Below are 24593 nucleotides of genomic sequence, written 5' to 3'. Positions count from 1 at the left end.
GATCATTGTTCCAGCCTTTTTTGGTCCTTTCAAGTTGACTGATAGGCGACCCCCCCCCCCAACATCAACTGGCTAGAATTGTTCTTTAGAGTGGAAGTGTCTAAAATGGCAGAGCATAGATCAAAGGAGATTTTCAGACACGTAAAGGTTGATTTCTTTTTTTTTAAACCCAATATAACCAAAGGAGGTAAGCGTATACAAGTTTTTAACGCCAGGATGTGATATTTAAGCAGTACTGTTAATCTGACACATGGAATAATTAAATTGCAAAATTAAAAAAAGAAACTGCACTGGCTTAGTCCCAGGACCCCGGGAAGCACCCGATATGTTTAATCTGTGGTAGTTCCAACATTTTTACATATGCAATTTCATCTCCGGCAATGTAAATTCGCCTTGCTCTCAATGCGTGGCAAGTACCTTTTTCAATACTGAGAGAGTCCATCGCCCTGTAGCCAGCATTTACGATGCCATGTTTGGCGCCAGCTCTCATCACTGCCTGGTACACTGGCACGCAGGCTTCCTTGGGCATGTGCAATTCCCAGCCCATCTCGCCAACAAAGGACAGTCGAATAGCGCGCACCTGTTAAAAGAAATGGAGAAAAGGCATCAGTATCTTGATTTATTTTTTGTGTTAATTTCTTCTAATGGTCACTTGCTCGGGATTTGAGTGGGGCCATATTCTACCGGTCTAAAACTGTCATGGCATGGACAGATGTGGGTAGAATAACTGCACAAGGAAGGAAAGGATAGTGTGAAAGGAGACAGCCCCCCCTCCCGCCCCCACCGCCCGACATGGATGTGATTTATAGTGTACGTGTGGTAGGAAGCACTGTGCATTGAAATCTGTTTTGAGTAGAGCGGGCGAGGGGAAAATGCACTCTAGGAACTGTGAGAAAGTCCTATGTGTAAGGTTGGTAGGTGCGAATGGGGAAACAATTGGGGCTGGAGGCTGCCAGGCACTATCTGATGTAGGGCTGAGAATAGTAATAGGATGGTTCCACAGGGCCCCCATCGCTTACCTGTGGTCCCCCCCACCCCCATGATTCGGACCCTTTCCCTCAAAGTCCTGCACACACTAAGCCTGGTAAAATCCTTACCTGCTTAAAACACTCAAGGTCGGACAGAGGTCAGGAGTTCTTTCCCGCCAACCAATACCTGAGCTGTAAGAAACTTTCACTTTTCTTGCAAAGTTAAAACAATTATCAGCTTTGTGCACAAGGGAAGCAACTAAACAGAGATGCTAGCGAGTAATTCCCTCAGCTTTGGGGGCCCAGGCATTTACCTCAGCACAGGTTTCATGCTAGGCTGACTAACAAACACTGCTTTGCCAACCAACAAATCCACTGAGAATGTACCTATGAAGCTGGGATGGCGCAGCTCTGACCGGCAGAATAAAGGATGGTACATGTAGCAGCTTCAGAACCTCAGGTGGTGTGGAAAGCAAGATGGTGGATGCCCGTTAAGACAATTTGATTCACCGAGTAAGCCACCACAGATCAAGAACAAACTCTAATTACAGTGACAAACCCTATGCAGGTTGGGCAGCATAGCTGCACTCAATCTGGCATTCGTGGATGCAAGATGTAGATTGGACGGAGGAAAAAAACAGCCACAGTTTAGAAGTGGTGTGGGTGCGACACAGCATTAGTGGATTGATGTGAGAGTCCGGCGAGCAGAAGACAGAGCGAAGTGAGCAGAGGAATGGCAGAAGCTAGGAGCCAAAAAGTAAGCGAAGGAGGCGAAGGAACAGAAAGCAGGTCTGGAGTACAGAGGAATGGGGAAAGGGTGACTGACCTGCAGGGGAGAAGCGTGGATAAAAAAAAGTGGAGCAGGACGCAGCAGAGGATGGATTCAAAAGGGTGGCCTAAACCTGGAAGGGAGAGAACACAGCTAAGGGGGGGCAGAGAAGAAATCCAAACAGGTGAAAGATTGGAGTGACAGGGAAAAGTCAATCACCCAAGGAAGGAGAAGAGAAGTGAGGGCGGAGCCGAAGAGGGCCCGATCATTGCAAGTCCCCAAGAAGGAAGAGGCGGCACAAACAGGAAAGGTAGTAGAGCAGGAAGTAGACAAGTGCATGTGGGGACTGCAGAATGACCACATTGCCATCCGCTGCTGGCAAGGACTGTGGCAGAGTCACCTGCCAGGATTCTGGGTGCATATCCAAAGCTCCCTGAAACCAGTGAGATCTGGCAAAATGTGACCGAGTGTAGCAAGACCTATGCCAAGTCTAGGCTCTGAAGCAAGCAAGATATAAGGGCCACCTATTAAAACCAGCATATGGACTACAGCAACACAAGAAAAAGAACAAAGCCAAGAAAAGTGCAGATGACACTTGAAACCCCATTGACGGAGTGGCTTGAATTACCATCAGGAAGTGGAGCCCCAGAGAAGTGAGCAAATGGCTGACAAATGATGGTCCTCAAGCAAGCTGCAATTGCTCCTTTTGATAAGTCTCTATTCATTTTCCTGGTCCACCGCAAGCCCGGGGGCTACTTTGTGTTTGTTGGAACCTTATTTCGAGTTCTGAGTTTTCTTTTAAAGCCTTAGCTGTGGGAACACACCACTGGTTGGGAAACAAGGTAGTTGGTGAGGGGGCGGTGGTGTAGTGGGTGAGATGGGAAAGTACTGCAGCATGGCGCGTTGTGGATTCAAGTCAATCAATTGATAGCTTGATCGGGAGCAGCGGGGCAATGTTGGATGCCAGAGTGGGGTTCTGGATGGACTTTTCCAGTGCTCTCCTGCATGGCAATGTTGCACAATAAGGCAAACACGCACAGCTTCCCTCTGCCCAATTCTTTTGCAGCTCTTAATAAAGGCAGGGAGGCACGGCAACGCCGTGAGCCCCTACCTACCTAGCTGTCCTATCCCCTGAAGGCAGTGAAGGGAAGCAAAGGTGGCTTCCGCTAACCGCCCGCCACACCCCATTCCCCTGCATGTAGTGTAGCTGGGCCGGTGGACTGAGGCAGCCAATCGGAGCACTCTGGTCAACGATCTCGTAACTAGCTTACTATACTGGTGAACGTTTCAAATATGGGCCAACACACAATGCACCCTTTGGCCTAATACGAGACCAGTTGTCTTGGTGAGTCATCTTTGGGCAATTTATTTTTCCATCCTCTGCACACTCTTCGTCCCCCCAATTGGTGATAGGGCTAAAGTGACTAGCAGAATCGCTACACTGTGAGGCACTAGCCGAAAACTGTGCTACCCATGTGTAATGATGGGCCAAGCTGTGTGCATGTTTATGTATGAGGATGTGTTGGACACTTCTACAGGCTTCTTTCACATGGGTCTCAAGTTGCTAGGATACAGCCACAGAATGAGCAGTCACGGGAGCTGGGTTTCAAGACCACCTCTGCTAATTGGCTATTTGTCTATAATTGAATTAACAATATTTTATTTTATTGTGTTTCTTTTAATAAATGGAACAAAAATATGCATAGTATAGGCGACGTGCGCATGAAGCTTATGCATGCTAGATTTAATTTTGATTTTTTAATTTCTTACGTGCACTAAACCGACTGAACTGCATTCAGGCGCAGATGTTAACTATATGCCAGACATGGAGTATGTACGTATTACAGGCAGCGAATGCAACCATTTTATTTAAATAGGAAGGTTTTTAGTCCCTTCCTAAAAAGATCCATGGATGGACAAGCTCTGATGTCCCAGGGTAGCTGGTTCCAAATTTCTGGACCAAACACTGTAAACCTCCTAACTCCCTTATATACCTTTTTGGTGCAAGGTTTATCTTCTGATCGCAAAGGTCTTGTTGGGTGGTAGCTACTCACTACGGCTGCGAGGTATCCTGGTGCAACACCATTAGTGCACCTGAACATCAAAAATGCCACATTACATTTAATACGGTGTTCAACTTTCAGCCAATGTAATGATCTGCGCAGAGCAGACACATGATCCTGCTTACCTCAATGCCCAATGTTAGGGGCATAAACCCTTTTACACTCACTTGTGAAAAACAGTTTGAGCATTGCTTGGTATATGACATATCAGGGTAACCAGGCTGGACCAGGTACAGGTTAGAAACCGCTTGACATCCATTTTAACTTTTTGGTTGCCAGTCCCAAATCAGTCACACTTTCTAATTACTACAGAATTGGAATACAGTGCTACTTTTTTTTATTTTGCTGATTTAGGCTGCATAGTATATACTTGTCAGGAGCGCCAGCATAGCAGGGCAATCGATGCCAAAGTCATCACCAGGCATGCAACTAACGCTTAGCCAATCTATTGTACACAGTTCTGCCATTGATACAACGCTTTTGAACTGCCCGCTGGCACACACCTCTCCTTGCATAATGGGCCGGTGTGTGGGGTCCGGTGATAACGATGTGGGAATGCCTGGCTGGTAATGTGTCTTCTACTTTGTTCACAAAGCCTAAAACTGGGGCAAATCTGTAGCTGCCTGGAGCATCTTTGAAATTCTCAGGTGCAAATGGGATTCAAAGATTTTCGCTAGTTTGAGAATGTGGCATGATGTAGCAAGAGCAGATCAGGCATGCTCTAGTGCAAATCATGGTGAGTTGGGCCCACTGTCTCGGTCTCAGCATGCAAGGTGCAGTGATTGAGCTACAATACTCACTATTACGCATGGCATTTAAGGTATGCAGTGGTTATATTGAATACGAATGAAAAAATAAAGAAAGAAAAAACAACTAATACCAAAATAAATAATTTGGAGAAAAAAAATTAAAAATGGGATAGTGAGAGGGAATAGTGGTTTTGGGGTTGGGGGGAGGAGTATCATTAAAGAAAGGGGACACAGGGCGGGGGCAAAAACAACGAAGATGTATTGGTTATTTATTGGAATTTATTTTGCATTCGTTATTTTTTTTATTAATTATTATTTCATTAGAACTAATTGCATATAACCAGCAGTTAATACTGTACAGTGGCCCTATTTTGCATATTTCTTAACTACTGGAAGGCAGTATATTGTAGTACTCCACCTTTTATGGGTTCATTTTTATTTGTATTTTTTATTGATATCGTTGAATTTAATCAACTTTTCAATATAAAAGCTTTGGTTTTGTTTCATATTTTAAACATTCGTCATAAAACTTGAATTACTATTTAAAATAATTCCATTTACACAAATAAAAAAAAAAAAAGAAAAGGAAAAAAATCTTAACAATTATGCAATTAGTACCTAGCACAGTTAATTTCTAAAGAAAAAAGAAATAGGAGAATTCGTTTTTTTACAATTTCAAAACAAGACAATTTCACAACAACTCAACAGGTTAAATTCACTGCATAAAGAAAATTAACTGTGGCTACTTGCAAAGAAACATTTGATGTACATAGCAGTGTAGTCCACCTTTCGGCTGGATCCAAGATTTTCAGATGATTGCAGTGACCAGCTAAATATTTCAATCGTGCTTGAGTTACAGCTCGGCATAGGGATACGATATGTTCTAGTATTTCGAGCATCTTCGCGTCTAGGCAGAATCGGCAGAAGTATGACTTCAACTCGAGGCACTTGCGTTTGCACATAAGTTTGCGAGTGTGCCACAGGTTGAAGCGCAATCTAATGATTGCAGAGCATGTTTTCTTGCAAGGAAATCTAAGAAGATATGGCTCCACAAGCCCCAGATTTTTATGTCTGAATTTCTCCGGAGTGGCAGATTTATATTGGAGACATCGGGATCTCGTCCTAATCCAATCACAACGATAATTATTACCTTTCGCTTTGTCAGGGTTGTTAAGAAGCGTGTTAAGAGTAACGTCTGCATGTGCTAAAATGGTATAAGCGGCACATAGCCAAAATTTGACAAAGCGATGATTCGTTTTAAAGATGTAATCGGACAGGAATTTAAGAAGATTAATCTCTTTGGTTGACATCAAACATTTGCGCAATAAAGCACAAACTTTCCACTGATATTGCACATATAAGGAGACTAAACCCAGTTTGAAATGCACCCAAGCTACTGGGATGTTGGAGAATTGCTTTCCAGAATTTACCTTCAAGTTTGTCTAACACCACTGGGGAGCATGATTGTTGTGTTTCTAGACCATAAAGTATGCACGGGTGGCTTTTTGCTTCCAATAGATCAAGGCTGGTTTCATTGTGAAGGTACCAAAACAATGCATTATAATTTTAGTTTGTGAGATGGCTGTGTCTAGTTTATGTTGTACCACATCCAGGTGGCAAGCATTTGAGCCGCTACCATCGAACACCATACCCAGGTACATGTAGGTTGGAACTATTGTCCGTTTGATACAATTAATCGTCCATTGGAATTTGCACTTTGACGCATTTGTAGGTCTAAACATTACAATCTGGGTCTTTAGAGTGTTGACTCGCAATTCATTCTGTATTATGTATCCTTTGAACACATCGAGTAGACTTTGAAAGCCACTCAGAGTTTTCCAAATTAAAACTAAATCATCGGCATACATGAGGGACTGAATCAAATGATTGTTAATTTTGGGCAAGTCAGAAGGTATTGCTTCAAAAACTTGCCGAACATCGTGCATAAAGTAATTGAAAAGTGCAGAAGCCAAAAGACAACCCTGTTTTAAACCTCGGGCAGTTGGAATAGCCGTAGATAATAGTCCTCCTAAAGTCAGTCTAATGCGGACTGAAGTTTCGCAGTGTAGTGCGTGGATAATTTGTTGTAATGTGGGAGGCCATTTGTCTCTTGTTAATTTGGCGAAAAGCAAAGGTCGAGAGATGGCATCAAAAGCTGTATGCAAGTCTACAAAAGCAAAGTAAAGGGCTTGTTTAGCTGCTTACGCTTCAGACTTGACTGCATTCAGGCAGAGCATATTGATATTTGTGCCCATGCCTGCTAGGAACCCTGTTTGAAAGGGGTCCCTAGTGTTGGTGGTTTTAGTCCAAAAGTTGAAATCTCGAAGGATGAGTTTCGAGAAAGGTTTCCCAGGCGCATCTAATAATGCAATTGGCCTATAATTGCAAGGAAGTGTACGGTCGCCCTTCTTGTGAATTGGCACAATGAAAGAGGTTTTCCAAGATTCTGGGATGCTACCAAGCAGCATGATCTGCTGAAAGAGATCGTTAAGAATTATTGCCCAGGTAGTAGGATTGGATTTAAACATTGAGTAACTGAGACCATCATTTCCCATAGCTCTTGAGGGGCTAATCTGCTTAATGTAATCTTTTGAAGATCGAGGGGGAACATTCAAGAAACCAGGGTTGGCGGCCTTCCGCTCGAAGGGGAAGATTTGAGAAATTTGGATCTGCATATAAAGAGGTATTATGCTCGATCCACTGGGCTTCTGTCACATTTAGAACTTGCACAACAGCTTGAGAAGGGTGAACACACTGGTTGAATAATGTCCATGTTTCAGCAGTATTTTTAGTTACAATTCATTTGAGCATGTGTTCACCATCTCGCTGAAGAATGTGAGCTTTATGTTGAAGCATCCAGTTACGATATCTGCATTTAGCAGATTTTAGCTGTTGAAAGCAATTTGGCTCATTTAGTTTGCGGATAGATCTACGTTCCCGCTGGTATTCATTCTTTCTAGATTGAACTAGTGAGTTGAAAGAATGTTTATGGGACGACTCCCGCTGGGGCCAGTTACCTACTGGTTTCTTGAAAGTAGCTAGAAGATCAATATACTGGGTAGGGTGATCTGAATAATTATTACAAATCAATTGTGACAGAGTTGCAAGGTTATTAGCAGACCAATGAAAGCGTGATTTAGCATTGTTATCACATTGTGATGATAGAAGGACTTATTAGGTAGTGTGCTGTTCCAGCTTGCTGTTAATAGCAGTAGATGATGATCGCTATGTGTTTGAGGAATAACTTGGAACGTATTTATCTGGCCTGTAAAGTTGCAGTGCAAGTACATATAATCAATGATTGAAGAAGAATTGTCTCGGTGCCATGTAGGGTGAGGAGGAATGTCACCACATATCGACCCATTGGTCATATGAAAGTTGCGCTCTGACATAAAGGCAGACCATCGCTTGACCTTGGCCATAGATTATTTTCCTTTTGGGTACAAACAGTCTAAATTGAGGTCTCCCACAATAATTGTGTCTGTAATTCCCGGAGTAATAAGAATGAGGTCAAGGACACTGGTGAGACCTACATAAAAGGCAGAGTCAGTTAGTTTGAGAGGATTGCAGTAAATATTGATCAGGGCAACGGTGTGGAATGGGCACGAGCATAAGATTTTTACAAGCTGTATGAAGGCAGAAATTGTGGTCCACGGCTGAACAGTAAAACCCTTTGTCATATTCACTCCTCCTAGAAGGCCAGAAGATGGACGACCCTTAAGGCCAGGAATTGCAGGAAGTAGTGTGATTTCATAATTATTCCAAGGAGGGGGGGATGCAAGAGCCAGGTTTCTTGCAAGGCGATGATGTCATACTCGGCCTGGAAACTGGCAATGGACACCTGTAAATGGGTATGGCCTCGGGTATTCCAACTAGCAATGGTAAGGTGAGAACATGCAGATGTTAATAATGGTTACGACAAGTAAGGCTGATCTTGACCAGCATGTTTCACTGATGGTGGATACGAAGAGATGTTTGGTAGAAGCTGTTTTACATCCTTTCCTACAGGTGTGCGCACAGGATCTTGTGATAAGAAGCCCAAATTGAACAGTTACATTTTGGCTCTCCAGATTGTATTTAGAACAATGCCCGATGGAATCCATAAGTGCACAATCGAACAGGTGGAGTCCAAAATAAACTCAATTTGATCAATGTCGCTCGAACAGATGTCTTCCAGTTCTACGAGTTCTGAGATGTTTAATACGCTCTGTCTATTAAGATCATAGGTGCCAAAATTATCTCCTCGACATTTCAAAATTAAAGCGTGACAGTTTCGCGTATCTGGAACAAGAGACCTAGTAGACTTAGAATTAGTATTGCAAAAGTTGGCTTTTGCAGTCAGGACATTCTTTGAAACTGCCTGGGCAAAGGTTACAGTGGAACGTGGTGTTGGAATTGCGCCATGTCAAGAGGACAAGAGGTTGGACATGGAGCATCTGCGTTTGCATAGATGGTATTGGGAAGAAGCCATTGACGCAGATTAGAGTTCATTTCTCGGGGGTTTTGAATGGAAGTGGGAACAGAAGGCTGGATTACAATGGGAATAGGAGGCTGAGTGCAAGATGCTAAATAAGAGTCGACTGCATCGCGAATCTGATTCATTGTGATGGTTTCGACCTCCTTTTCAATCACAGGGATGGCAGGATGAATTATTTGTCTCTGTTCAACTCGCCCAACAGCACTATGAACAGGAATGAAAGATTGTAGAATATTTGCTCGGTCAAGTTCACGGATGAGAGCGTCCAGGGGAGGATAAAAGGTAACTGGAAATATAGTAGACGGATCAGGTGTCACTGCTTTCTGTGATTTCAACGTGGGATTTGTAAGGGCTTGATTTATTGTAGAAGGAAGGGAGTTTGGACTAATTGCTGGTACTTGAATGGATGGAACAGGCACTTGAGTATTGAATATGGCAGGTGAAGCAGATGAAAGTGCAACACAAGGAAATACCGGCGGTACTTGTATAGATGGAACAGGCGCTTGTGTATTGGTTATGGCAGGTGGAACAGATAGAGGTGCAACAGTGGGCAACATCGGTGGACCTGTTATTGCTTCACTAGGGACATGTGTTCCAGTGCTTGGATTCAAGGTTTGGAAAAAGGATTTCATCGTCTGTTTAGGAAGTCGTAGTGTGATATGATTCGATTTCTTTTTAGATGGAGGGCGAAGTGCTTTCAAAGTTTTTTTTCGAGTAGCATTAGGACTAGACTGGGGTTCAGGACTAGACTGGGGTTCATCCACTTTACTCAAACTCATAGGAAGTGGAGGAACTGGGATCATCTCTTGCTCGGCATCGACCAGTGATCTAGGAAGGCTAACCCATGATACATTCCGCGGTACCGAGACAGGGGGAGGGCTAGTGTCAGCCTCAGGGGTGATGATGTTTGCAATAACAGGCAAGACAGAAGCGGACAGGGGGCACAAAGCTGGAGAACTAACAGAGCCTACTGTAATGATGGAAATATCATTGCTAGGCATGGCATTTGTAACCAAGTCTTCAGGAAGGATAGATTTGGTACCTTTTGCTATTACTTCTAAGAGGGAGAGCACTTCGAGAATTAGAATGGACTGATCTGACATTTTTGTTTCTAAGCTTTCATATAGTTTAGATAGACTTTGTAGATTCAGTTGCATAGCTCCTAAGGTAATACCAAGCAGTGGTAATGTGGAAGGCAAAGAAGGTGCAGCCGAGCTTCTAGAATTCAGTTGGAGGGATTGGGGCTGAATGTGAGTCGAAGTTGTCCTGATCTTGAATGGCTGGGGATGTAAAATGGCCAGTCAGATCTTGCGCTCTTCGCAGGGTCGGGTACACGAAAGCGATCGATGGGGAGCTTGTAGATGAAATTGAGTCAGATGTGATCTCCACTATGCTGTTAGGAAAAGATTGCATGGAAGTTGGAGATTCACATTGGCTGGCGTAGATAGAAAATTCAGGGTCAAGACAGGGCGAAGAAGTTCTAGGCAACGCTGTATTCACCCCTCCTTTTTTTGATGGAGAGAGCAGGGAAGAGGTGTATGAAGCATTGTGTTGTCTGACAAAGGAAGTGCTGATAAAAAATCACACGAGACTTCGGGGTGGCAGGGACTATGGGAGTACATGGAAGGAAGGCCCGTGAAGAAGGCATGGACTCATAGCGAGCAAGGGGTGTCGTAGGAGAGGCCATTGCCTTTGTTACAACCATCGCATTTATGGGAGACAAAGTGATTGACTTGTGAGAAAAACAAGAAGCTTGTGTGGACAAAGAGAAAGGGCCTTTCTGCTGCAATGCAGCCGGCATGCCAGTTTTTAAGGAACAGGCCATTAGACCGTAAGGAGCGGTCGCGAAGAAACACCTCACAAGAAAAAAATAAAATAAAACAACACGCAACTATAAAGTATGCGTTATAACAGTTCAAAAATTAGAATTCAAACAAATAAATATAAAAAATGTGATAGCAGCGAAACCAATGGTACCAAAAAACCACAAACAAAACAAAAAAAATAAATATTCAGGAGTGCCTCACCCGCTGACTGCACAGCAAAGCAGCAAAGCAGTACTTAGTCAAGTACTTGCGTCAAGTGCGCGCGCGTGGGTGCGCGTGCACTAGCGTTTATATAATTATGGTAACAAACTAGGGACTCTGATGGAAAAAGCAGAGAAAAATAGCAATCAGAAAGGCAAAGTCCTCGTAGAATGAAACAGATCCAGAAAAGTCCACAAAAGTTCACTTCACCTTATTAAAGGTGCCGCAGTCACATTCACAGTCACCGTTCCCGGGTAGGGGCTGGGACAGACTGGCGACAGCAGCAGAGCAGGGCAGAGCAGGGCACCAGAGCAGCAAAGCAGTACTTAGTCAAGTACTTGCGTCGAGTGCGGGTTAATGAATAGTGCATCACTCTGTGCTGTCAATAGCTATTAATTAGTGTTAGAGTGTACAGTACAAGGCATTATGGTAAGTTTTCCAGTTTTCTGTTTCAATGCCTGGTCAAGACCATCAGAACACCCACTAACCCCACACCGGCCTTCATCCAATCTATCTAGATTGGAAAGACTTATTTGCTACATTGCATTATGGCACGTCATAAGCCTCAAGACTAATGCAGGTTTTTTAACCCTTGTTTTGCAGATACGCATTGCCAATTTTATCTGGGTTGTGGAATGTAATCCCCACTTATGGCATGCATTTTAAACATCCATCTATCTATCAATTTGAGGTGCATTAGTTCATTTGACTTTGGAGGTACGAGGTACGAGCTCCAGACTGCCATCTGGAGAATTCATTCCGTCAACCAATGCCATTATACTGCAGCTCGGATGATAGTGTGTACTGGGTACTTAACAGTTCTGTAGGTGTGGCCTCCCTGGCTAGTTTGGGGGCGGGGGGCGGTGAGGCATAACACACTCGAGCAGCACGAACATATACTCATTTTACATACGAGTGACAATAGTGACCTTTTTACATAGCCCACCAGCCTCCAAGATGCACGCATTCAATCGGGAGGGCTGATGGAAGTTGGAGTTGAAAACATTTTGTGGCCTGAAGGTAGCATAGTCAAACCCTGCGTCCCTTGCTTTTGTATTTCTACGAGTACATTCGGAGCACGTGCAGCAGTAATGTAATGTGTGTAGTAATATTTACTAAGTGCAATTGATGTGACATTTAGTTCCTGCATGCATTCATCTAAGAAAAGCCTTTTTTCTCTGCACTGTGTAAAGTATTTGATGTATTTTTTTCATTTCCATGCACGTCTACTCCCACCTCAGTTTCTCACCATGCAAAGTTTTTTTTTTTTTTGGTGTTGTTCATTTGCCGATATTGGATTGATGTTGATCTAAGATAAATAAGGATATACATAGGTAAACAAGGCCCTGTGCAGGGAATTCCTTCTGGGGCTTGGCGAGGAGAATCACAAAAGTGAAAACGGTCGCGTTGTGGTGCAGGGTTTCGATGAGGGAATGGGGGCTTGGATAATTGGTAAGAGTGAATTGGGTGGGAGTCCCAAGATACTACACTGCAGATGGAAGTTCCATGCAAGGATGTCGGGTGCTGCGGTACAAAGTCATACACACTGATGTATGTTTTCGGTTTGAAGTTCTGCCATTTTACACAAGTGGTTCACCTCAAGGGTGGGGAGACTCAATCCCAAAAGAAGGCAATGTAGTTCTGCTTTGAGTTCCCCGGAAACATACCATAATGTCGTCCCTCATTTGGGCGCCTTCGCAATCACTGCAACTTTGGGGGTGCACAAAATACTGACTCCCATTACTGCCCCCAAGAAGGGCGGGGGGTTGCGGGTGTGTTCCCCGCTCTCCTTGGGGGAAGTAATGGGAGTCAAGGGTTGCGGGGGACAAGAAAGATAAAAATAAGTATAAAATAAGGCACCTGCGGTGTCAGCTCCTCCCCACACAAGTGGGAACCGACGCCGCAGGGATAGCAGCGAGTCGGCGGCACAGACAGAAGTGTGCCGCCGAGAAGCTAAGTGGGGTGGGGGAGGTCGGGTAGGGGTATGCAGAGGGAGGTGGGGAAGTGATCTATTTGATCACTGCACCATGCCGTAAATCGGCGACAAATTGTTCATTGGCGCAGTTACGGGCGGCGCAGTGATCACATACATTCAGTTCCCCTGATGGCCCATGACCTGTAGGGGCAGTAGACCTCAGCAATAGTCAGATGTGGACAGATGAGGGAGGGGAGGCATGCATGCATGCTTTAGAAGACGCTGTCGATTTAGTAGACAAAAATTAATGTTAAAGTGTACACTGAAGCACTTCCCCAAGAGAGGATGTCCTGATGGTTTCCTACACCGGACCAACTGGCAGCATGACTTTTGAACAAGCATCTACTGTAGATGTGTGTGGTCCGCTGTCTCTCATTTCTCAAATACTCTACAGCACAGTAACAGTTTCGAACTTGTAAAGCATACTACTGTACTAATCAACACATGATAGACATACAATACACAAACAAGGGGGGGGGGGTTCTGGGAGTCTCTCTCTACTGGGCTTATATCCTGGGTTAGAGTCTCAGCCAGAGTCTTAGCTCACCATCCTTTCACAGAAGAGGAGAAATGTCTACTACATTTTTCCTGCCCAAGGGCAGTCCAGCACCGAAATGCCAGGCAATTCTCTTCTGAACAAGAGTACCAACAGCAATCCCAAACACGTGTTTCAGCCTACTCTGTGAGGTGGAGCTGTGTCTCTCTAAGAACAGTGAGCAAGGGTTCCACGTCTGGAATGCCCTAGTAACTTAGGGTGAAAAGCCAAAGCTACTTCATATGCAGAAGTAAGGAGGGGTTCTGGGAGTTTCTACCGGCCTATAGACAATTCGCAGATGCCAGATGAAGGCAGGGACCCTGGGAAGAGAAAGGACCCTTGACAGCTTTATACAGAGCTGTTGATTAAGGCGAACACCTATCAGATGGGGGCTGGGAGCCTGAACTAATTTATGTAAAGCGAGTTTATCAGCAAAGCCAATCAAGTTTGGGGGCGACTGGTTCTACTTTTATAATGTACTGGAAGTTGTGAGTGGATGTTCCTTTGGGCTCTACTATACAGGCTAGTTACTGCACCGCATCCATAGATAGGAATGATTTCAATCACATGCTAAGAATTCCGCCTGGCAAACAGTGCTAGATAAATGCTGGTCATGTAAGGATAAACCATCAAGCAATGTGTATGCCGTCTCAATTTTCCCTTGAAAAACACCAGATTGGTCGAAACGCCTGTTAGCAATGATTAAGGATGGTAATTGTTAAGGATTCTTCTTTGCTGAAGATGAAAACTTGTATAGGACCATTAAGTGTTGAAGGACTAAGCATCTATTAAGAGATATTAAAGAAAATGTCTTCCTGAATATTACCTAGTGTTGTTCAAAGTAAAACAATTATCTTTCATTCTAACGACTATAGTTTTTATTGAAGAAATGAAACGAGAGCATTGAGCTGTGCACATATGTTCATAGCAGTTCTACAAGGAGATGGGGGGGGCGAATTTAGTAAGAAGAGGGAATGCATGATTTAACTCCTGGCATCTCAATGCAGCTTAAGACTAAAGAGCAAAGTCTGAAGAGCGCTCGGAATGCCAGAAAGTCGGGCAGTTTGCTGATGCTCAGGAGAACTCGGATGAGTTTGAAAAGTGTGGTTGCTACGTTTTTTTTTTCCGCACAACAAAAACAGAGTGGGACGCAACTAAGAGGTTGTCTGAGTAGTTGAGAGGGGCGTTGCTAGGGGGGGCTAAGGGGGCTATAGCCCCTGATCTTTTGGTTGTAGCCCCGGATAGAATCTCAGGAGCTACAGCCAAAAGGCTAGCTAGCCCCCAGTCCCAACAGTTCTGACATCAGATTAGCCCCGGGTCTTTTCCAGACCTAGCAACTCCCCTGGTAGTTGAGGTTGCTAAAGTGTGTGCGTGAGAGGTGCAGAAGGGGAGAGGTGGGTGGTTCGTGTATGTGACTGACCAGCAGTTGCATGGCATGGCAGTAAAAGTGCAACTCCAGTGGCACTCCTGCAAATCATAGGCTTGGATTATTCCGTGGTTGCCATCACAGGTGAACCATGGCAGCTAAGAGGCATCGTCTGACCTCTGCAGACCCCTAATAGAAGCACTGCATGTAATCACTGCTCCTCCCCGTGATTTGGTACTGGGGTTCTGCAGAAAAGGGCCCAATGTGCTCTCCATCTTGGAGAGCTGTGTTTTCCGCGTAGATAAATGCATGCAACACACTCGGGCGAAGCAGCTCCAAGCAAGCACGGGTTCAGGAATCGAACCGGCATAAATGCATCTTGGCTTGTCGAGTAAAACTTTCTTCTTAATTCATCTTTCTCGCTCTCCCTCTGCTGGGAGCTGTCCCAGGAGGACCAACCTCTACGTGTTCTGCCTCTAAACCCTACAGCACTCTCCGATCTGCTGAACCATTCAAAGCCCTGGTAATGGCTTTCTCTGGTGGTTTTTCTTAGCCAGCTTCGAAATGGGTTTGGCCCTTGGTGCACCCTACAGCTAAAAAGCTTTCAAAGAAGTTAGAAGAAGAAAAAAAAACGCACTCTTTCCTAAAGTACCAAGACAAGCCATCAGGTCAGAGTGAGGGAGAAACTCACTTCGAGGGCGTATCACGCAACACATGGTCAGGAAGGAGTGCATTTGGCAACTATTAGATTAACCGAATCTATGCATTTCTTAAAAGAGCCAGTCTTAGCAAGATATTTCGAAAACACGTTCTTCCTAAGATTTCACATCAAAGAAGCAGCCCTCCTAACCTGAGATTTCGTTGTAGAGACCGACCCCTACCCGACGTGGCGCTGCAGTTTAAGCCCCTCTGCCCGCCCCGCCCCTCTCTTCTCGACACTGCAGAGGCACCCCTTGCTGCCCGACCTTTCACTGACCTACCTCCCCGATTTTCCATTGCTGGGGCACACCTCCCTTATTGAAATGTAATGGTTAACTGTCAACCCTGTCTCTCAAATGTCATAGTAGAGGAAGCCCCCCCCTGACATTTCACTAACAAGAAGCAGGCCTCTCGAATGACATTTCAGGGGAGAGGCTGCCCTCGCTGTCTGACATTTCACTAGAGAGACAACCCCCTCCCATCCACCCCCCCCCCCCCCGCCCCTCACATTTGAATAAGGGAGGGCTAAAATAGGCGCGTCTCTGTGGGTTTCCGCTACTACATGTAGTTAGTGGAGACAGCCCCCCACCCCTTTATGTTTAATAGACCCCTTTTCCCTGCATGAGGTGTTACAACAAATGTCACCCCCTCTCCCCATAATAAACCAGCCGACAGGGAACCCTGCGCCCCCGAGGCTTGACAATACATTGGGAGTGTTCTAAAATGCCGTAGGGAAAGCAGCCCGATTACGCTTCCAAATTTGATCAGGCACCCACTCCCTCGCCTGAGATTTCAGAGTGCACGGAAAACCCCTCTTCCAGATAAAGGATTGTAAATTGATAGCTCCCACTACCTCTGAGATTTTTTTTTAGACAGGAGGCAGCCCTGACATTGTGTACTCGTCATCACTTTAACCATGAAGTTTGGTATCAGCCAGGACACTCTTGCTGAGATTATATAATGTCGACTTTGACAGTGAGTGCCATGCTCGCGACCATACCAGAAAATGTTCCGCCAGCCAACGCAATGGACAGAGTGAAGCGAGCGCCTGTACCAAGGCAAGGACAGCTGGTCACACAGACCCCACTCCCCCCCCACACACCCCAAAGGCTTTAGCAGAAGGGGCAGCCTTGCACAAATACAGGGGTTTCAATAGCCTTTTTATTTAGGAAAAAGAGCTGCGCAGCTTCTGTGGCTCTCCACCCCCCTGCCCCCACCCCGCGCCCACAAAAAAATGAACAAATAAGTACTTTGATAATTTCCATAGCGACCCTGAAGTAGGATTGTCTGAAGCAGAGAGGCACATGCGAGGTGAGGCTGCATCAACAGCGAGCGTTGCAAAGGAGGCATTTTATTTTAATGGGTGCAACGTAAAAGGTAGCGGGCAGCATGTGGCTGAATGGGTAGGCCGCGAGCAGACGAGAGCTCGCTTGGAATGCAAACCTATAGCATGTAGGCATGGGAAACTGGGAGGACATCGGCAGTGCAGGCACTACAAGACTCAGCCCAGTATAAAAACATTTAAAATGGCCCCCCAAACACCACTAGCAAAGTCTCTATGCTCCAAAGCACTGCCACAAAAAAATACCTCTCATGACTGCGTCATCTGGTAATGAATTGATGCTCGCACATTTTGCTCTCAATAGGGATGCAGAGGCAGCGTGCGCAAGCCATGGCAACACGAAACCATGTCAACAACAGCATGATTTCAATGCTCCTTACCATGATTCACGGCACTGTCCATAGGCTTTACTTTGAAAGAAACGTGTGAGCAGAGTCCAGAAAAAAATGATATGATGGGGTATTTATAATGCGCTTAACAACCAGAGTTTTCTAAGCGCTGACCCGGGGATCGAACCTATGGTGCTCCATGTCATCTTGCTTCCAAGGCGAGCACGTTGCCCCTGAGCTATCCTCCTGAGACCAACAGTGAGTTTATGTGTAGCCAAACATGAGCTGTGTAAAGTGGTGGCTGGTGAAGGCTTTAATAGTTTGAATTTTTTTTATTAGTGCATTTCATTTACAAATGTAACTTTTCACACATCAAAAATAAAAAATGCAATATCATTGTAAGATACATCAGAGTATATGATGAAACGGCCATTACAATAAACGATGCCTTTATCATGAACCAAACGTCAGAATGCTTTAACTGGAGAGGGGTAAGTGTTTATGAATATGCAGGAAAAACCGAGCATAGCAAGGGAGCCCAAAGCAACAAAGTGCATCTCAGTGATACGATATGAAAGGTTATTTATAACGCGCTTAATACCCAGAGGTTTCTAAGCGCGGACCCGGGGATTGAACCTGTGGTGCTCCTTTTCGTCTAGTTTCCAAAGCGAGCACATTGCCCCAGAGCTATCCTTCCAAGCTATCCTCCCATGATCGGGATAAGGGGGCAGGAGAACTCCCATACAATCCCCGCACACCCATTCTTGCCCACACCAAACATTTAAAAATTTGAGGTTAAAATGGTACATTTTAAAGAAAACTTTCTTTGAACAATTAGGTCAAAAAGGCAGTTTTTGCATTTGGTTTTGTAGGGTAATATAGGGGAAATGAAAATGCTAAGTCACCAACAGTGCACAGGAGCATTTTCCAACACATTTTCATGATGCCTTTTCTCACAATATATTCCAGCATAAAAACATGTTCATGTTGACTGTGCCCGCATAGGTCTATTCTGGTTGCACCAATATCTATCTGCCAGTATTCCCATGTAGGAGCATACTCCCGTTTGCTTTGCCCGTAATGCCAGTAATACTACAAGAAAACATGTCCATGCTGGCTCTTCTAAAATATGCCACTATACTGACATAAGAACATTAAAAATGTCAATGCCACAAAAAGAAAACATGTCCAGACTGGCTGCAGGAATGTAATCCAGTATGACTTGGTAAGAACACTCATTTTGGTCTAATCCTTGAGGCCAGTAAAATGGCAGGCCACAGTAAGAAAACCTGTACAGACTGGATGCTGCACCAATGGAACCCTCACGTCCTGAAAAATTATCACACATGCAAGCACACATTTATACAGCACATTCATTCACACATGCACCAATGCAACATACTGTCATTCACATGAAGAACCATATAACAAACTCATGCACACTTACACAATGCTTACACACATGCATGTTTTTTTCTTACATGCAGCACCGGACGCCAGATGCCACCTCACGCCTCCTGCCACAATGGCCCTCCAGTACCCAAGCATCGTGCAAACAGGAAGTAGGGAGAACTTCCTGGTCCATATACATGCACGGCAGAGTTTAAGTGTCACCATTTCACTGCATCAGGCAGTTCAATTGGGCATGGAAACACATGAGTGGCCCCTAGCACAATTGGCCCTGCAGTACCCCAGCCTTCATCCTCAAATGGCCATGCAAGGCTGGGGAACCAAAGCAGCCCCGTCCCTGTATGACTCACGCTGGGATACTGCACTGTCCAAGGTAAACCATGTTCCTTTGTTCAGTTAAAGCCAGCCAAGGAGTACTCCCTCAACTGCTTCCTACAATTAAGCAAGTGCTTATTGTTTTCACTGGCTGGCTTGGTGCACCATCGGCCATTATGGACGAGCCACCCACGTCTGTATAGATGTGGTAGACTAGTGACCAGCCTTCGGGTACAATGATGACTGTTGGAGGGAGTTGCCACAGAAAGTTCCACAGGCCCTTTAGTTCTGTTAATGTGCGTTTTAATTGTTTGGTCTCTGTTGAAGCAGCTTTTGGCTCAAGAGGAAAGGAGCAGGATGATGGTGGTCACATGCAGGAAGGCAGTCCAAGCCATCAATAGACAAGCCTTAAGGTCTTTGATGCTGCTGGCCCACCAGGCTAGTGCCAGATGTGTTCACTGCCCCTGCCATTAGATCCAACCTGTGATCAGAGCAACCTGACGGGTTGATTGCCCCAGCCCCTCCACCTTGGCAGCACATGCACAATATGATGTATAGAAAAAAATCCTTGCATCTCTCAGAGGTGGAGTTAGTCAGGAGTCATTGCCCACTCTCGGCGGCTATTGTGGGGACTGAAACCCTCCAACTCAATCGGATGTCCTTGATTATGCAGTTGGTCAGCTAGTGCAAGTGAATCTAGATCACGTGATCCCTACCCCCCACTCCAGCCAGCCATTGCACATCTGTTGGTGCCTGTTTTTCCACGTTTCCCAATGCCTTTGTTACCCTTCTTCAGCAGCCTTCCACCCACCTCTTCCTTAACTGTGATATCACACCATCTCTCTCCTGGGTATCCAAAGCGAAGGGCTTAGCTCCTCCAGCAGCAGCAGCAGGTGCAGGTCAGGGGACCTTGCTTCCTACCTTCTTGCTGACCACCACCAGTGCTTATGCCTCCTTGGCCATGCACCCTTCTGGCTTCATCAACACCACTCTTGTGGCTCAGGGGTACTTGCCCCCTTCAGCAGCAACAGAAGCAAGGTGCAGATCACATGACCTTGCTTCTTTGCCAAACAGCTCCAGAGTCCTGGTCTCCTTGGCCAGGCCCACCTTTGAATTTGCTAATAGTATTCCATAGGAGTCCTCGGCAAAGGAAGACACTGTCTGTTTGTGCCTGGCAGGACCCAGGTCAGGATACCTTGTTCTCGCCCCAGAAAGACATCATGTGTCAACTAATACCCGAGCCCATCCCTACACTTTCAAAGTTGTGGCCCGTCAAACACTCATACCCCTAATGGTTACCCAACGAGGCTAACCTCAGATGCCTCCGTCATCCCACAGACCACACCCTCACTATGCTCATGCACCCTGATGCTGATCAACACTTGCTCACAAGAACCTGACCTTTCAGACATCCGCACCTACCACAAAACGCATTCACCACCAAAACCTGGTTGAGGCCAACCTCCTCCCACATCTTCAATGTCCTCCAAAGACCCGGTTAAAGAAATCAACATGTGTTACACTCAGGTAAGTAAAACAGAGGAGGGGGGAAGAGGGTGCGGCAGTCATTTACAACACCACTGGCCATGTGTTGTGCATACTGGACCACCCCATAACACAACATAACATTTGTGTGCAAATTAACCCTCTCACAAAGTCCCAGCCACCTCATCTAGAGATCACCTCACAGGTTTGGTACCTTCCTAGAGTAGATCGTGGACTTGATTGCCTCAATCTTGCACATGAATTATATATTTCTCTGAGACTTAATTCTCTCTGGGTCCCACTCAACCAGGAAAACCAGTGAATCCAGTTATTCCAAGCTGAATCGCTAGGCCTAACTCAACACATGGTCTCTCCCACACATGTCAAAGGGAACACACTAAACCTAATCGTCTCCTCCACCTCCCTCCGAAACTGCGCTATCCCCATTGCCCTCGACTGGTCCAATCATGCAGCCACCCTCTTCTCCCTAACTCACACCATGGCAGCCCATAAAGTGTAGAATACATGCTCTATGGTCACAAAATGATCATTCATAACATTCCCAGTACACATTCTAAATTACCTTCAAGAAATGACTTGTTTTATCGGTTACATGTCTTTCCATTGACATTTTTCTATCGAGCATTTGTTCCATCGAATCTTTATTGAAAGATGTTTCATCGAATTGCCATACATAAAGTGAAAAAGTGTTTATGCATCGAAAACCTTTAATCGAATAGGGTTCCGTTATATAAACACTTTACATTGTTTGCTTGGAAAGTCGCTGAAACACAACTATTAAAAAGGGAGCGGTCAAGCACTGAAGTAGAGCACAAAAAGTACCAATCTAATCCAACACTGGACAGCTCCCTCTAACTTGTGTAGAGTCAGCAAGTGCACTTGACACTTATTTTATTTTTTAATTGGGGTCCTCCCACAACCCCTCAACAAAATACATGTCCACAGTGACTAATACTACACAAGTCAGAGGGAGCTGTCCAGTGTTGAAATCGCTTCAATACAGTTACAATGTATTTCAGCACTGGACAGCTCCCTCTAACTTGTGTGGTGTTTATTTTTTAATTGGAGCCCCCCCCCCAACCCACGTTTTATTGTTTATTTATTCAAATGCTTTTCCATCAAAATTCAATGAAAAAAAATTCAATCAATATTCAGTTCGATTGAAAGGTATTTCAATCAAATTTCTATGGATGTTTTTTCGATGGAAAGACTCGAAGGAGTTGGCCAGTACCCATGCATAAATCAAATGATGTAGAGCCAGGACAAAGACTTCACTCCTTGATACACCCAAGTGCTTCACATGAACAAACCTGCAATTCAGTAATAAGAGAAAGCGATACATAGCACCCAAGCCAATAGACATTAAGGTCCCACTATCAGACCCTCATTACCAAGGCCAAAACTACCTATTACACCTACACCATCGCAACAGCCATATTACACCTACACCATTGCAACAGCCAAGGGCAACGCCCTCTTTGCAGCTGTCAAGCAATGCGGTTCCTCCACGCCAGACAGTTACAAGACACAAGAAAAAGGCGAGGCTTTCACGGACTACATCTGCCAGATCAACACCCTCAGGACACACGTCGAGTACCCTAGGCAATAATACCACTGCTCATTTACAATTCCCACATGGATCTTTCCAACCTCAGATGGACCTCTCCTGCCTATCACCTGAAAACCTTCCAAAAAGGTAGCTTCCCTAAAGCCCACTGACTACTCAGATGACATTAATCCAGAGAATCTCCTTAAACAACTTAGCTTTGAAATAACCCACTCTCAACCCGGAGAATGTGGACAATTACTCTATCGACTGTTCCAGATAAGATATGGAAGTGGTAGTATTTTACTCACCATTTTTTAAAAACTTGGGAGTAAAATTATTTTTTGGTGAAGTAAAAATGTAAGTCCAATTCCCAATGGGAGCATTTTATAAGCAAGTAACAATAGAAATTGGAAATGTTTTTGTAACAATTATTTGTTTGCACCTAGTTATTCATACACATTAAAAGATACACGTTTACTTTGTCTGATAAGACAGTAATAGTTGTTTCTTCCTGCGGCATGCACTACCAGTCCAAACATATCCATGGAGCTGTGTGGGAATAATCAGGGACACAAGGCCTACCTGTCGGTTTCCTATTTTTAATGAGAGTAATTTCTATTCCCCATTTTTATTTGACAGTATTGGCCTATTTTTAGGGAGTAGAAGTGCCCGACACAGTCCTTATCTGGGGGCTGGGCCCATCATTAGCCCCCATTCATCAGAAAGATCATGGGGAGAAGGTTGTGTCATATCAGAACCAGGAGACAGATAAGATGGCATTGTGACAGACTTGTGATCATCAGCTGTAAACCCATTCTATCCTTAGGACCTTGGAAATGAAAAATAAATAAATAAAATAAAAATCACCCAGTTGGATCCTACTTGCCCCAACACCTAGGGGTGTTGAGCATCGCAGGCTCGCCTGCCTGGTCACAAAGAGGGATGCTGCTCCCCCTTGGGAAGAGGTTCAAATTAGCTGGATTCGGCACACTCACAAATCAACTTCTTGCTAAAATTAATTAACTGCCTGCTTCAGGATAATAAATCCAGATTTGACTCCAAATGCAGTATAGAGAGACCATAGAAATAGTCAATAAATGTGATGCATGATAAGGTCCTCCTCGACCTCTCAGCTGTTTTCGACATGGTCAGCCATGAGAGACTTCTGTCCCTCATTCACAAAATAGTTCTCCTACATCATGGAGACATCAGTACATTTAGACTGCTTCTCTGCGATTGGAACGCTACCACAGAACATGCAGTGTCAATCTATACATGGGGTGTAGATTGGCTCTAGAATTGGAACCTGCCTGTGCTGAGCTCCATTTATATTAGGGTTGAAAGTATCGCAAAATCACAGGAGTGGGATGGGGTTTAGCCTGGACCCCAGTTTGGTAGGTAGGTAAAGGTTGGTTTACTCCTGGTTATCTTGCTTGCAATTTCTGAAATAATTCTTCCAACACTGTGGTTGATGTGATGCAAGATCGTTTTTATTGGTGGTTTTGTGAATCGTTTTTCTTAATACAATGGTGAGCGTTTTTAAAAAACACTACTTTGGCATTTGTGCACAAATTGGGTCAGCCGATACATGTTTCGACCTGGCAGGAGCCGTTCAACCAACGGACAGGACGAGATCACTCGCATTCAGGGCCCAACAGGAGCCAAGACTGCCCCAAGGACAGCCATTACACACGCTACCAGGACCCCACTAGGGGCTCATAGCAAACTTTACATGCCTTGAGAAAGACCCTCCGTGTCGAAACAGGTGTCGGCTGACCGAATTTGCGCACAAATGCCAAAGTAGTGTTTTTTAAAAACACTCACCATTGTATTAAGAAAAACGATTCACAAAACCACCAATAAAAATGATCTTGCATCGCATCAACCACAGTGTTGAAAGAATTATTTCAGAAATTGCAAGCAAGATAACCAGGAGTAAACCAACCTTTATCAATCTATACATGGACCTCCTTAGTACACACCTAAACCAACTCAGACATCTTAACACACTAATATGTGAGCGACACTCAGCTATACCTACAATTAGGGGTCCACAGGAAATTGCCCTCCTATGAGCATGCTTTGCTACCACTCAAATGTGGGTGTTAACTTAACCTTGCCAAGACAGAATTCGGCCTCCTATGCCCCAGCCATGCAGGCTCACACTCCATGGTGGCTGGACGGAGTGCATTTTAACAGATTTAGCCCGCAACTCACCAACGCAGCCAAATCTCATTCATTGTGGACAGCAACCTATACTTTAAACACATAACCAGCCTAAATGGCCTTGTGTCATCTCACCCTACTATGCAAGATCAAACACTTTCTGCTACCCTTGGACTTCCAAACGGTAGTGCTGGCCATGGCAATTTCTCACAGATGGGGAAAATGCACTACTAGCAGAGCTCCCAGCCACACACCTGGCCCTCCTTCAAGTGACATGCAGCGGCATGCCTAATCACCAGGGCACACACATTCAACCGCATCTCTCCAACCCTATACGAGCTGCACGGG

The 24593-nt window shown here is 44.9% G+C and overlaps 1 protein-coding gene across 5 annotated transcripts in view; it reads right to left on the bottom strand.

The window, feature by feature from the left end:
• SARDH (sarcosine dehydrogenase) overlaps positions 1-24593 on the bottom strand; it is a 1294294-nt gene that overhangs the window by 395746 nt on the left and 873955 nt on the right. For all 5 annotated transcript variants that reach the window (XM_069609627.1, XM_069609628.1, XM_069609625.1 and 2 more), the window contains exon 18: positions 418-580. In XM_069609627.1, the coding sequence (XP_069465728.1) occupies positions 418-580 (163 nt within the window). The remainder of the gene's footprint in view (positions 1-417; positions 581-24593) is intronic.

This window comes from Ambystoma mexicanum, chromosome 8, assembly GCF_040938575.1.
Source record: "Ambystoma mexicanum isolate Mex_15411 chromosome 8, UKY_AmexF1_1, whole genome shotgun sequence".
Taxonomy (NCBI): Eukaryota; Metazoa; Chordata; class Amphibia; order Caudata; family Ambystomatidae; genus Ambystoma; species Ambystoma mexicanum.
This window is presented reverse-complemented; position numbering and strand designations above follow the sequence as displayed.